At 37.3% G+C, this 15,628-nt stretch overlaps 1 protein-coding gene across 1 annotated transcript in view; it reads right to left on the bottom strand.

Moving 5' to 3' along the window:
• cdk19 (cyclin dependent kinase 19) overlaps positions 1–15,628 on the bottom strand; it is a 46,974-nt gene that overhangs the window by 26,576 nt on the left and 4,770 nt on the right. The window contains exon 2 of the mRNA XM_058391834.1: positions 14,228–14,303. Within this exon, the coding sequence (XP_058247817.1) occupies positions 14,228–14,303 (76 nt within the window). The remainder of the gene's footprint in view (positions 1–14,227; positions 14,304–15,628) is intronic.

Here is a 15,628-nt window from a genome sequence, read left to right on the forward strand (position 1 = left end):
TTGAGCTGTTATAACAGGTAAGATTAGTGTTTATTGAGCTGTTATAACAGGTAACATTTGCATTTATTGAGCTGTTATAACAGGTAACATTTGCGTTTACTGAGCTGTTATAACAGGTAAGATTAGCGTTTATTGAGCTGTTATAACAGGTAATGTGAGGGTTAATTGAGCTGTTATAACAGGTAAGATTAGTGTTTATTGAGCTGTTATAACAGGTAAGATTAGCGTTTATTGAGCTGTTATAACAGGTAATGTGAGGGTTAATTGAGCTGTTATAACAGGTAAGATAAGTGTTTATTGAGCTGTTATAACAGGTAAGATTAGCATTTATTGAGCTGTTATAACAGGTAAGATTAGTGTTTATTGAGCTGTTATAACAGGTAATGTGAGGGTTTATTGAGCTGTTATAACAGGTAAGATTAGCGTTTATTGAGCTGTTATAACAGGTAAGATTAGTGTTTATTGAGCTGTTATAACAGGTAATGTGAGGGTTAATTGAGCTGTTATAACAGGTAATGTGAGGGTTAATTGAGCTGTTATAACAGGTAAGATTAGCATTTATTGAGCTGTTATAACAGGTAATGTGAGGGTTAATTGAGCTGTTATAACAGGTAATGTGAGGGTTAATTGAGCTGTTATAACAGGCAAAGTAAAGGTTTAATGAGCTGTTATAAGTAAGAATAGTGTTTTTTTGAGCTGTTATAACAAGTAAGGATTGTTGGATGTAGATGTTCTCCAGGTTACTGCTACTTTCAGGACATTTCAGCAGCCAGGGTCAACAGTGAAAAAAGAAATGTAGGAGAAACAAAACTAACAACAATGGAATTTGGTGTCTTATCTCACGATCTTGTGTCCCTCACACATCAGATGTTTAAGCATTAAGGTGACAATTAGGTCTATTTCTGTCAAACTATATTTGATGAATAAAAATGACAACAATTAAACACACACACACACACACACACACATCCCATGCAAACAATAAGGGCATTCCTAACTGACATTTCTGATGCATGGGCATCTGGCGAAAGTGAGGCTTGATATTTGTTTTGAACAATTTGAGCATTGTGTAACTTTTTTAATCCAGAAGAGGGAGAAAAAAAAATCTTTACAAGAATGAATGAAGAATGAGACTGGACTGGAACACGGCGGACAAGACTGGACTGAACCGGACGTCTCCATGGTCGAAAAAGCATTGTTGAGCTTGCTCTTTCACACACACATGCACACTCACTCACACACACACACACACACACACACGCACACATTAAGCCGAAGATTATGGGTCTGCATGTTCTAATTGAGAAGCTTCAATCACGCACACACACATTTGCCTCTCGCTATGGAAACACAGGGTTTCAGGTCTCCGCTTTATAAACACAACCAAACGGCGTGGGTTAGAGATAAAACCTGATCAAACTTTCACACGTCTACACACACACACACACACACACACACACACACACCTCTCTCTGTTGTGACACTCAGCATGATTAAACCCTCTGACCCTAAGTACACACACACACAGATCCTGTTAGTGTTGATGTGAACCAGACCTGTGGGTTGGTGAGATTATCTGCTGTTCTATGAAGAAGAAACCTTCTGAGGAAATTATAAAAAGAAAAAAAAATACACCAACAAGTACACTTGTTTCTGCTGCTAATCAGCTGACGGAAAACGGCTCATGAGGACTTTCTATTCCGTTTATGCAGCTTATAGCATGTAGGGATGATGTAGCAAACAAATCAATACACGCAACGCTCCACTTATCGTAAATGCAGTCGATGTTGTCAAGATCTGAGAGTTTGATTCTTTAGCTTTGTGTTGGCTCTGAGAGGCTAATATCGTTTCTAACACACAACACACACACACACATTAGCTGATGGACAATGTACAAATAAACCCTGTAGCTGAACTATGTAAAGTGTCAGAGGCGGACATCTTGGACAACAAGAACTGGATTTATTCTCTGGAGGTGATAACACTAGTAAAGCTAGCGGCTCATAAATGATGAACGAACGAACAAACGAATGAACGAACAAAAGAAAGAAAGAAAGAAAGAAAGAAAGAAAGAAAGAAAGAAAGAAAGAAAGAAAGAAAGAAAGAAAGAAAGAAAGAATTATTAGTGTTATTAGGGTTTTTGTCATTAGTGCTACATCATTACTGTTATTAGGATTTAAGTCATTAGTGCTACCTCATAAGTGATATTAGGGTTTATGTCATTAGTGTTATAAGGGTTTAGTTACATTAGTAACTAAAGTTGCATTATTTGTGTTATTAGTATTATGTCATTAGTGCTACATCAATAGTGGTATTAAGTTTATATCATTAATATCATTACTGTTATTAGGTTTTTATCATTAGTGTCATTAGTGCTACACTACCAGTCAAAAGTTTGGACACATCTTCTAATTCCATGGTCTTTCCTGATGTTTATTTCTTTCTACATTGTAAAACAATGCTGAAGGCGGCCGAAATACACAATAATGTCCTTTGAACAGTTGATATTGAGATATGTCTGCTACTGATGCTCTGTAAAGCCTTCATAACGCCTCTAATCTGAGGTGCTGTTAATTGGTGATTTCTGAGGCTGGTGACTCTAAATGAACTTCCCCTCTGCAGCAGAGGTCAGTTTTGGTCTTGCTTTACTGGGATGGTCTTCATGTGAGCCAGTTTCATCATGGTGCTTGATGGGTTTTGCAAATGTACTTGACAATACTGTTCTTGCAAGAACTATTCCAGAACACCTGACCTTCGTGTAATAACAACTGACTGTTTTTTGTTGTCATTACATATGGATTACTTAAGTCCATGTGTGTTATTTCATAGTTCTGAAATCTCCAGTATTGTTCTAGAATGTAGAAAATAAATCCCTAAACAAAAAACATTGAATTAAAAGGTGTGTCCAAACTTTTGACTGGTAGTGTACATCATTAGTGTTATTAGGGTTTATGTCATTAGTGCTACATCATTAGTGTTATTAGGGTTTATGTCATTAGTGCTACATCATTAGTGTTATTAGGGTTTATGTCATTAGTGCTACATCATTAGTGTTATTAGGGTTTATGTCTTTAGTGCTACATCATTAGTGTTATTAGGGTTTATGTCTTTAGTGCTACATCATTAGTGTTATTAGGGTTTATGTCATTAGTGCTACATCATTAGTGTTATTAGGGTTTATGTCATTAGTGCTACATCATTAGTGTTATTAGGGTTTATGTCTTTAGTGCTACATCATTAGTGTTATTAGGGTTTATGTCTTTAGTGCTACATCATTAGTGTTATTAGGGTTTATGTCTTTAGTGCTACATCATTAGTGTTATTAGGGTTTATGTCTTTAGTGCTACATCATTAGTGTTATTAGGGTTTATGTCTTTAGTGCTACATCATTAGTGTTATTAGGGTTTATGTCTTTAGTGCTACATCATTAGTGTTATTAGGGTTTATGTCTTTAGTGCTACATCATTAGTGTTATTAGGGTTTATGTCTTTAGTGCTACATCATTAGTGTTATTAGGGTTTATGTCTTTAGTGCTACATCATTAGTGTTATTAGGGTTTATGTCTTTAGTGCTACATCATTAGTGTTATTAGGGTTTATGTCTTTAGTGCTACATCATTAGTGTTATTAGGGTTTATGTCTTTAGTGCTACATCATTAGTGTTATTAGGGTTTATGTCTTTAGTGCTACATCATTAGTGTTATTAGGGTTTATGTCTTTAGTGCTACATCATTAGTGTTATTAGGGTTTATGTCTTTAGTGCTACATCATTAGTGTTATTAGGGTTTATGTCTTTAGTGCTACATCATTAGTGTTATTAGGATTTATGTCTTTAGTGCTACATCATTAGTGTTATTAGGGTTTATGTCATTAGTGCTACATCATTAGTGTTATTAGGGTTTATGTCTTTAGTGCTACATCATTAGTGTTATTAGGGTTTATGTCTTTAGTGCTACATCATTAGTGTTATTAGGGTTTATGTCTTTAGTGCTACATCATTAGTGTTATTAGGGTTTATGTCTTTAGTGCTACATCATTAGTGTTATTAGGGTTTATGTCATTAGTGCTACATCATTAGTGTTATTAGGGTTTATGTCTTTAGTGCTACATCATTAGTGTTATTAGGGTTTATGTCATTAGTGCTACATCATTAGTGTTATTAGGGTTTATGTCTTTAGTGCTACATCATTAGTGTTATTAGGGTTTATGTCATTAGTGCTACATCATTAGTGTTATTAGGGTTTATGTCTTTAGTGCTACATCATTAGTGTTATTAGGGTTTATGTCATTAGTGCTACATCATTAGTGTTATTAGGGTTTATGTCATTAGTGCTACATCATTAGTGTTATTAGGGTTTATGTCTTTAGTGCTACATCATTAGTGTTATTAGGGTTTATGTCTTTAGTGCTACATCATTAGTGTTATTAGGGTTTATGTCATTAGTGCTACATCATTAGTGTTATTAGGGTTTATGTCTTTAGTGCTACATCATTAGTGTTATTAGGGTTTATGTCTTTAGTGCTACATCATTAGTGTTATTAGGGTTTATGTCTTTAGTGCTACATCATTAGTGTTATTAGGGTTTATGTCATTAGTGCTACATCATTAGTGTTATTAGGGTTTATGTCTTTAGTGCTACATCATTAGTGTTATTAGGGTTTATGTCATTAGTGCTACATCATTAGTGTTATTAGGGTTTATGTCTTTAGTGCTACATCATTAGTGTTATTAGGGTTCATGTCATTAGTGCTACATCATTAGTGTTATTAGGGTTTATGTCTTTAGTGCTACATCATTAGTGTTATTAGGGTTTATGTCATTAGTGCTACATCATTAGTGTTATTAGGGTTCATGTCATTAGTGCTACATCATTAGTGTTATTAGGGTTTATGTCATTAGTGCTACATCATTAGTGTTATTAGGGTTTATGTCATTAGTGCTACATCATTAGTGTTATTAGGGTTTATGTCATTAGTGCTACATCATTAGTGTTATTAGGGTTTATGTCTTTAGTGCTACATCATTAGTGTTATTAGGGTTTATGTCATTAGTGCTACATCATTAGTGTTATTAGGGTTCATGTCATTAGTGCTACATCATTAGTGTTATTAGGGTTTATGTCATTAGTGCTACATCATTAGTGTTATTAGGGTTTATGTCATTAGTGCTACATCATTAGTGTTATTAGGGTTTATGTCATTAGTGCTACATCATTAGTGTTATTAGGGTTTATGTCATTAGTGCTACATCATTAGTGTTATTAGGGTTTATGTCTTTAGTGCTACATCATTAGTGTTATTAGGGTTTATGTCATTAGTGCTACATCATTAGTGTTATTAGGGTTTATGTCTTTAGTGCTACATCATTAGTGTTATTAGGGTTTATGTCTTTAGTGCTACATCATTAGTGTTATTAGGGTTTATGTCTTTAGTGCTACATCATTAGTGTTATTAGGGTTTATGTCTTTAGTGCTACATCATTAGTGTTATTAGGGTTTATGTCATTAGTGCTACATCATTAGTGTTATTAGGGTTTATGTCTTTAGTGCTACATCATTAGTGTTATTAGGGTTTATGTCTTTAGTGCTACATCATTAGTGTTATTAGGGTTTATGTCTTTAGTGCTACATCATTAGTGTTATTAGGGTTTATGTCTTTAGTGCTACATCATTAGTGTTATTAGGGTTTATGTCTTTAGTGCTACATCATTAGTGTTATTAGGGTTTATGTCTTTAGTGCTACATCATTAGTGTTATTAGGGTTTATGTCATTAGTGCTACATCATTAGTGTTATTAGGGTTTATGTCTTTAGTGCTACATCATTAGTGTTATTAGGGTTTATGTCTTTAGTGCTACATCATTAGTGTTATTAGGGTTTATGTCATTAGTGCTACATCATTAGTGTTATTAGGGTTTATGTCATTAGTGCTACATCATTAGTGTTATTAGGGTTTATGTCTTTAGTGCTACATCATTAGTGTTATTAGGGTTTATGTCTTTAGTGCTACATCATTAGTGTTATTAGGGTTTATGTCTTTAGTGCTACATCATTAGTGTTATTAGGTTTCAATCATTAGTGTTATTTCATGCCTCATCAATTTAAAACAAAATACACAATATGGCCAAAAGTATGTGCACCCCTGGCCATTATACACATACTGCTGAAACACATAACTATATAGAATGTACACTGTAGCTTTTATTCAAACAGCAAATAGAGGGGAATAAATCTGAACAAAAGAAAAAAATCTCCACTCTGGTCATCACCTGACTGTTTAACAGCCTGCTTATACGTGATTAATTATGTGCTTGTAGTATAAGTGAGGATTAAACAAATCCTGAAACACGTAAAGAATAAAGGCAACACCCAGATTTGAAAGCAGGTACAATTGCGTTCTTATAGAATTAATCCAGCAGTGACGAATCTGTTCCCCTGCCACCTGAGGAGATTAGGTATGGAAAAAACCACCAACGACAACAACGTGACAAACGCGTGATAACAGAGCGATGAAGGACGTAACAAGAACTTCTGATATACAGTATATAATAATTCATGATTATGAAACAAAACATTTATCACTATAGAGTATATACTGCACATGAGTGAAAGAAAGAAAGAAAGAAAGAAAGAAAGAAAGAAAGAAAGAAAGAAAGAAAGAAAGAAAGAAAGATGGCCATTAGTGTTATTAGGGTTTATGTCATTAGTGTTATTAGGGTTAATGTCATTAGTGCTACATCATTAGTGTTATTAGGGTTAATGTCATTAGTGTTATTAGGGTTAATGTCATTAGTGCTACATCATTAGTGTTATTAGGGTTAATGTCATTAGTGTTATTAGGGTTAATGTCATTAGTGCTACATCATTAGTGTTATTAGGGTTAATGTCATTAGTGTTATTAGGGTTAATGTCATTAGTGCTACATCATTAGTGTTATTAGGGTTAATGTCATTAGTGTTATTAGGGTTAATGTCATTAGTGCTACATCATTAGTGTTATTAGGGTTAATGTCATTAGTGTTATTAGGGTTTATGACATAAGTCCTACATCATTAGTGTTGTTAGGGTTTATCATTAGTGTTATATCATTAGTGCTACATCAGTAGTGTTATTGTGTTTCCTGTCTCTAGTATGATGCAGAATAAGGTGACCTCAGTGACCTTGATGAAGGGATGAGAACATAAATGCACCACAGCAAGCTTCGCTACTGAGCTCATCTTACACACCCTGAGAGAGTGACCTCCATACACTCTCGTCCACTGGCTCAGTCCAGTTTCATCTACTGCAGGCCTGCCACGAATGTGTGTGTGTGTGTGTGTGTGAGACACGGGTGTACGTGCTGTATGCCAGCTTCACCAATGAGCAATCACACAATGCTGATGGATTTTTTCTGGAGCACGTGTATCCTGTTTCTCCAAACCATACACAACCTGGCATACACACACACACTCACACACACACAGCTGTTTTTCCTCTCTTTTTTTATTTTACATTTTCCTCTCTTACACTATTGTACAGCATCTACAGGGTATAAATTTGAACAAATATACAAAAATAAATAAAAAAGAAACCTTTTTTTGGCCATTAAAGTGTTGAATAAGGCGAGTGTGTGAGCAGGTCAGTACAGTGAGAGTACAGTAACTGAAGGGGTTCAGGATTCTGGCAAGGAGCTGAAGGGGTTTTGACCGATTTAACTAAACTTGCAGTGAGTGCTGGGGCCAAAGGTCAAGCTTGAACCAGCTGCTCTTAATGCACTTTACACACGAGGACATGAGCAGTGTGTCTGAACATGAGACGAAAGAAAGAAAGAAAGAAAGAAAGAAAGAAAGAAAGAAAGAAAGAAAGAAAGAAAGAAAGAAAGAAAGAAAGAAAGAATTAGACAGTGAGAGAGAAACAGGAAGACTGCTTGATTATCCAGTAATAAGGGCACATGGTCATCAGTAATGATCTGATTGCTGAAGGTCACTGCTGATCTGTGTGAGTGAGCTGAAGGACGTTTGTGATTACAGACGCTTCACTTGAGAATCAGCATCAAACACAGCAGAATAATCAAACCGTTATCCTCGCTGTTATCATCGTACACCACCGCTTCCAACTGTACTGCTGTATATGCTAATATATGCTATGTATGTTTGGTTTGATACCGGACCATTTTACCGGCCTGAGTGGTGGAAGAGGGGGATGAGATTTTTGGGTCATTTTAGCCTGGGTTAGCTTGCGGACTTACTCATGTATGGAAAACCCCGCGAGTCAAATGCAGGAGTGTGGGATGATTGGAAGTGGCAATTTTTCTAAATGAAATACATATAATTTTAAGTTAAATTTATAAAATTATAAGTTTCTTTGCGGCCCGGTACCAAATGATCCACGGACCGGTACTGGTCCACGGCCCGGTGGTTGGGGACCCCTGAACTACATGAAGCCCAAAAAATATCCAGGCAGAACACAATCAAAGTAAATGACTGGGGCCACATAAAAAGCTGATCTGCTACTACAACCAGCTGATCTGTGATGTAATAACTACTACAACCAGCTGATCTGTGATGTAATAACTACTACAACCAGCTGATCTGTGATGTAATAACTACTACAACTGACTGATCTGTGATGTAATAACTACTACAACTGACTGATCTGTGATGTAATAACTACTACAACTGACTGATCTGTGATGTAATAACTACTACAACTGACTGATCTGTGATGTAATAACTACTACAACTGACTGATCTGTGATGTAATAACTACTACAACTGACTGATCTGTGATGTAATAACTACAACAACTGACTGATCTGTGATGTAATAACTACTACAACCGACTGATCTGTGATGTAATAACAACTACAACTGACTGATCTGTGATGTAATAACTACTACAACTGACTGATCTGTGATGTAATAACAACTACAACTGACTGATCTGTGATGTAATAACTACAACAACTGACTGATCTGTGATGTAATAACTACTACAACTGACTGATCTGTGATGTAATAACAACTACAACCAGCTGATCTGTGATGTAATAACTACTACAACCAGCTGATCTGTGATGTAATAACTACTACAACTGACTGATCTGTGATGTAATAACTACTACAACTGACTGATCTGTGATGTAATAACTACAACAACTTACTGATCTGTGATGTAATAACAACTACAACTGACTGATCTGTGATGTAATAACTACTACAACTGACTGATCTGTGATGTAATAACTACTACAACTGACTGATCTGTGATGTAATAACAACTACAACTGACTGATCTGTGATGTAATAACTACTACAACTGACTGATCTGTGATGTAATAACTACTACAACTGACTGATCTGTGATGTAATAACTACAACAACTGACTGATCTGTGATGTAATAACAACTACAACTGACTGATCTGTGATGTAATAACTACTACAACCAGCTGATCTGTGATGTAATAACTACTACAACCAGCTGATCTGTGATGTAATAACTACTACAACCAGCTGATCTGTGATGTAATAACTACTACAACCAGCTGATCTGTGATGTAATAACTACTACAACCAGCTGATTTGTGATGTAATAACTACTACAACTGACTGATCTGTGATGTAATAACTACTACAACCAGCTGATCTGTGATGTAATAACTACTACAACTGACTGATCTGTGATGTAATAACTACTACAACTGACTGATCTGTGATGTAATAACTACTACAACTGACTGATCTGTGATGTAATAACTACAACAACTGACTGATCTGTGATGTAATAACAACTACAACTGACTGATCTGTGATGTAATAACTACTACAACTGACTGATCTGTGATGTAATAACTACTACAACTGACTGATCTGTGATGTAATAACTACTACAACTGACTGATCTGTGATGTAATAACTACAACAACTGACTGATCTGTGATGTAATAACAACTACAACTGACTGATCTGTGATGTAATAACAACTACAACTGACTGATCTGTGATGTAATAACTACAACAACTGACTGATCTGTGATGTAATAACAACTACAACTGACTGATCTGTGATGTAATAACTACTACAACCGACTGATCTGTGATGTAATAACTACTACAACTGACTGATCTGTGATGTAATAACTACTACAACCGACTGATCTGTGATGTAATAACTACTACAACTGACTGATCTGTGATGTAATAACTACAACAACCGACTGATCTGTGATGTAATAACAACTACAACTGACTGATCTGTGATGTAATAACTACAACAACTGACTGATCTGTGATGTAATAACTACTACAACTGACTGATCTGTGATGTAATAACTACTACAACTGACTGATCTGTGATGTAATAACTACTACAACTGACTGATCTGTGATGTAATAACTACTACAACTGACTGATCTGTGATGTAATAACTACTACAACTGACTGATCTGTGATGTAATAACTACTACAACCGACTGATCTGTGATGTAATAACTACTACAACTGACTGATCTGTGATGTAATAACTACTACAACTGACTGATCTGTGATGTAATAACTACTACAACTGACTGATCTGTGATGTAATAACTACTACAACTGACTGATCTGTGATGTAATAACTACTACAACCGACTGATCTGTGATGTAATAACTACTACAACCAGCTGATCAGATTGGCAGCACAATTTAAAAAGCATCCAGTAACAGAGTAATTATGATGATGAATGTATTTTGTTTTTAATTTTTTTAATTATTATTTAATGAAAAATAAATATATTTTTAAAGGTTTTTGTTTTAGTTAGAAAGCTGAAATCATATTTCCAACAGAAGAGACAAGGTTGGTGAAGGGTTTGTTTTTGAGCCAGTCAAATGTGCTAAAGCTGTACCACATGGCAACACACACACACACACACACACATGTGCAGCAGGTTGAACAGGAGTAAAAGGGCTTATTGTTCTAGTCAATGGCTGGTCTTTCATTCTTACCCTCTGTTTAACAGTAAAAAGCTCATATTTATCTCACGTCAGTCGCTTTTATTTTTATTGAACACTTAAAAACTACTCTCAATAGCAACGCTTCTTAGTTTCCCCTTTCTAAGTCATGATAACCGGTACAAATTCTTAGCTAATGATACACACAGTGCACTTATTTGGGGTGTTTTCAGCTAGTTAACTGTAATTACAGCTCATAAAGCTGCAGTAACATACTGTAATGAATTCCTTCATGACCTATAAACGTGATGTAACACCAGTGTCACAAGCGAGTTGTAATTTGCCTTGTAATTTCCCTACGTGTTACGTCAGCATTGTAGATTTAAGAGGAAGAAGAAACACTTCTAAATGTTTGCGCGTGCTTCATTTAAAGCTTTATAAACTGCAGTAATAAGTGCGGTTGTTTTCAACTTGCACATACTAACAATGCTGTTTAAAGTATTTTACAACTAAACATTTGTTTTAAAACAAAATAAAGTAGTAAATAAATAGACCATATTCTAGACAATATTGTACTATGACCAATGAGTGTTCAACAGATTAAATATTTGTTATTTTATATAGTGTTTGTGAAAATTTGCACACTTATGGCTCCAGCATTCTTGATTAAGATACATAGGATAGGCCTGACTACTTCATTCGCCTGACACACATTTAGGGTAAGCCACGCCTCCTTCATTTGCCTGAAACACATGTAGGATAGGCCACACCTACTTTATTTGCCTAACACACATGTAGGATAGGTCACGCCTCGTTCACTGTGACTGACAGAAACTAGCATAGGCCACGCCTCCTTCACTGGGCTGACAGACACATAGGCCATGCCTCCTTCACTGGGCTGACAGACACATAGGCCATGCCTCCTTCACTGTAGCTAACAGGCACATAGAATAGGCCACGCCTCCTTCACTGGGCCTGATAAACACATAGGATAGGCCACACCTCCTTCACTGTGGCTGACATAGGATAGGCCATGCCTCCTTCACTGTGACTGACAGACACATAGGATAGGCCACGCCTCCCTCAGTGGGACTGACAGACATATAGGATAGGCAACACCTCCTTCACTGTGGCTGACAGATACACAGAATAGGCCACGCCTCCTTCACTCTGACTGACAGACACACAGAATAGGCCACGCCTCCTTCACTGGGCCTGTTAAACACATAGGATAGGCCACGCCTCCTTCACAGTGGTTGACAGACACACAAGATAGGCCATGTCTCCTTCACTATGGCTGACAGACACACAAGCTAGGCCACGCCTCCTTCACTATGGCTGACAGACACACAAGCTAGGCCACGCCTCCTTCACTATGGCTGACAGACACACAAGCTAGGCCATGTCTCCTTCACTATGGCTGACAGACACACAAGCTAGGCCACGCCTACTTTACTGTGGCTGACAGACACACAAGATAGGCCACGCCTCCTTCACTGTGGCTGACAGACACACAAGATAGGCCACGCCTCCTCCACTGTGGCTGACAAGCCTCTCAGTCCTGTATAGATCCTAATTGCCTGCCATATTTTACACACTGAGATCTGATCTTAATAGGTCTTTTATTAGATCATAGTAATCGTTGATGTAATAATTTGTGTTTTTGTGTGTTTTTCCTTCCAGCATCTTAGTCACACAAACACTCAGCAGTGTTCCAGAGGCATTAGAGAGCAGATATGCAGAAACAAAAGTGATTTGAATAAGTTGATTTTCATATGAGCGTGCACTATGTCCAAAGACTCGCTCTAAACCGTGACTTTTCATAGAAAGCTCACACTGCTCCCTCCCTCACACACACCCACACACATCGACATTGAAATTAGTAAGTAGTAGTCTTCAACTTTTATTTTTGTCTTATACACTTAAAGGAAGAGAAAACAATCAACAAACTCTCATAACCACACTGTATTGTTTTATTCCTTTTATATCAGGCTCACAAACAGTTATCAGTTACTGTTCTCTGATGAACACACACCGCTCTAACTGACTGCGTGCACAAGCATCTGTTTTGGCTCCACAAACTTCATGTTTAGACGAGTCAAAGCGAAGGTCGTTGGTGTTTTGACGGTGGCAAGGAAACGGGAGCCGATGCGGCTCGGCCCAGGTGCGCTGCTCTCATCACACGGCTCTAATGAGGAAGAGCGAGGCGGAGGTGTTGTTGGCAATCCGAAGTAATCCATAAGGAACGGTCTATAGTTAGCCCGAGGGCCTCCGGTGCGTCGTCGCTAATGGGAACAGACTCGGTGGCAGCGAGAACAATATCTGTGTTTATACACCTCTACTAACCAGATGATGATAGAGAGAAGAAACTAAGTCTACTCTTTCCTCACTTTTGCCTACAACTACAGTATCTAGTGCCAGCCATGTTTACTTTTAAAAGAAGGAAGAAAACACAGAATTCTGACCTCGGTATCGCTTGAACCAAGGAAATCGTGAAATTATCAAAACATCGCCTGAACACCGAAACACTATGTTCTATATTCTGATTTGATAAGCGGCTGTGTGCAGTAGACCTCAACAAAGTAAATCACGCTCATTTGGAAGGTTTAGACGAGTCGAGCGAAGGTCAGACGTATTTTGGCGTTGGACAGAATTCCCGGAGCGACCCGGATCACCTAGCTCTAATGAGGAAGCTCTAGGTGTTGATGAGCTTCTGAAGTAAACTATATGGCTGTTTACACGGCTCTGGTAACTAGGTAATGATGGACGTCAAAGGAGTCGGGTTTATCTGCATGCTCCAGGCGTTTAGAGATCTGTTTTTGTCACTTTGAAAAACCAAAACAGAGCTGTTTACATATACATTTATGAATATGGAGCAGGCCTTAAAGGTATTAGATCATCCCAGATTAGAAAATATGCTTTTTATGACTGAATCCATCAAGGGGAATTGATTTAAATGCATAAAATGTGTGAAAGAAAATCAAATTGGAAAAAATATCAATGAAATGTAAAATTCTAGCAGTTATATTGTGAATATTTTGCGATAATGTTGAAGGAACTAGAATCCTACTGGATCCAATGCGTTTGCGTTTACTGAACCCATCTTCGAGGAAATTTGATTCGGAGGAAGACGAGTTTCCACCAGAGCTGTGGTGTTCACACATACTGAGTTTGAATGCGCAGCTCGGGAGTGACGTTTATGCAGATTTCCACGGAATAACACAGAGCACGATACAGAACATTGTTCCACTGGCTCTGAGAAGAACTTTTAGATGTTTTGTGGTGTTTGTGATGGTGAGGTTGAGGTGCTGGACTCACCGCGATCTCTCTGCAGGCGGACATGGAGATGCCGGTGCCTTCAATCTGTTTGAGAGCGTATTCCTTCTCGTCCTTCCTGCACACACGGCAAACACACGCCGTGTTAATATAACAGCAAACACACATGCATTCCAAACTATTTTCTGCCTCTTGCACCACAGTAACTCTTTATTAATTAAAAAATTACGCTTTTTATCCATTTATTGTTACACTAAACATCCAGAAGCTAAAAAGCAGCCTTTCTTTTTTTCTCTCTTGATGCTAATTAGACCTCAGCTTGTCATGTTTCCAAGCAACTATGAAGACACTGACACTGGAGACTCCTTCCACGAATGTTTAATGAACATGCTTTTTTTAATTGGTTTGTATGGGGAGCCCCAGTGAACGAGGTGTTACTATAGAAACAACAACATCAGAACAAGCTCATTAATATATATATATATATTGCCAAAAGTTTTGGGACATCTGCCTTTACATGCACATGAATGTAATATGGAGTTGCCCCATAACGGCTTCAACTCTTCTGGGAAGGCTTTCCACAAGGTTTAGGAGTGTGTTTATGGGAATTTTTGACCGTTCCTCTAGAAGAAGCGCATTTGTGAGGTCAGGCACTGATGTTGGACGGAAAGGTCTGTCTCGCAGTCTCCACTCTAATTCATCCCAAAGGTGTTCTATGGGGTTGAGGTCAGGACTCTGTGAAGTTCCTCCACACCAAACTCACTCATCCATGTCTTTATGGACCTTGCTTTGGTCACTGGTGCACAGTCATGTTGGAACAGGAAGGGGTCATCCCCAAACTGTTCCCACAAAGTTGGGAGCATGAAATTGTCCAAAATGTCTTGGTATGAAGCTGAAGCATTAAGAGTTCCTTTCACTGGAACTAAGGGGTCAAGCCCACCCCCTGAAAAACAACACCTGAACTCAATGATTTGGAGGGGTGTCCCAAAACGTTTGCCCCATGTATATGTATATATATATATATATATATATATATATATATATATATATATATATATATATATATATATATATATATATATATAGTCAGAGCTGCTGTTATAGAGAATTCTGACCAATCAGAATCGAGATATTTGCATATACGCATCATATATGCCAAACAGTAGCTTTTAGAGGAAACACTGTCTGATCACGACGTAACAGACGACTGCTCGGGTAACTGGTTTGATATTTCCGTCTATACTTTATGATATAATAATTATGAGCGGTGATAAATAAACAAAATAAAACGAAAATAAAGCCAGAAGTGCAAGAGAGTGATTTAAGGTTAACATTTTGAATGCATTTGCATAAAGCAGGCTTCTTCATCTTAAGCACTGAATTCATTAAAGCTCTGGCTAGCTTCACAATCCTGTGAGGAAACTACAGTGAGGAAGCTCCAGG

The sequence above is a fragment of the Hemibagrus wyckioides genome, linkage group LG06 (assembly GCF_019097595.1).
Source record: "Hemibagrus wyckioides isolate EC202008001 linkage group LG06, SWU_Hwy_1.0, whole genome shotgun sequence".
NCBI classification, from domain to species: domain Eukaryota; kingdom Metazoa; phylum Chordata; class Actinopteri; order Siluriformes; family Bagridae; genus Hemibagrus; species Hemibagrus wyckioides.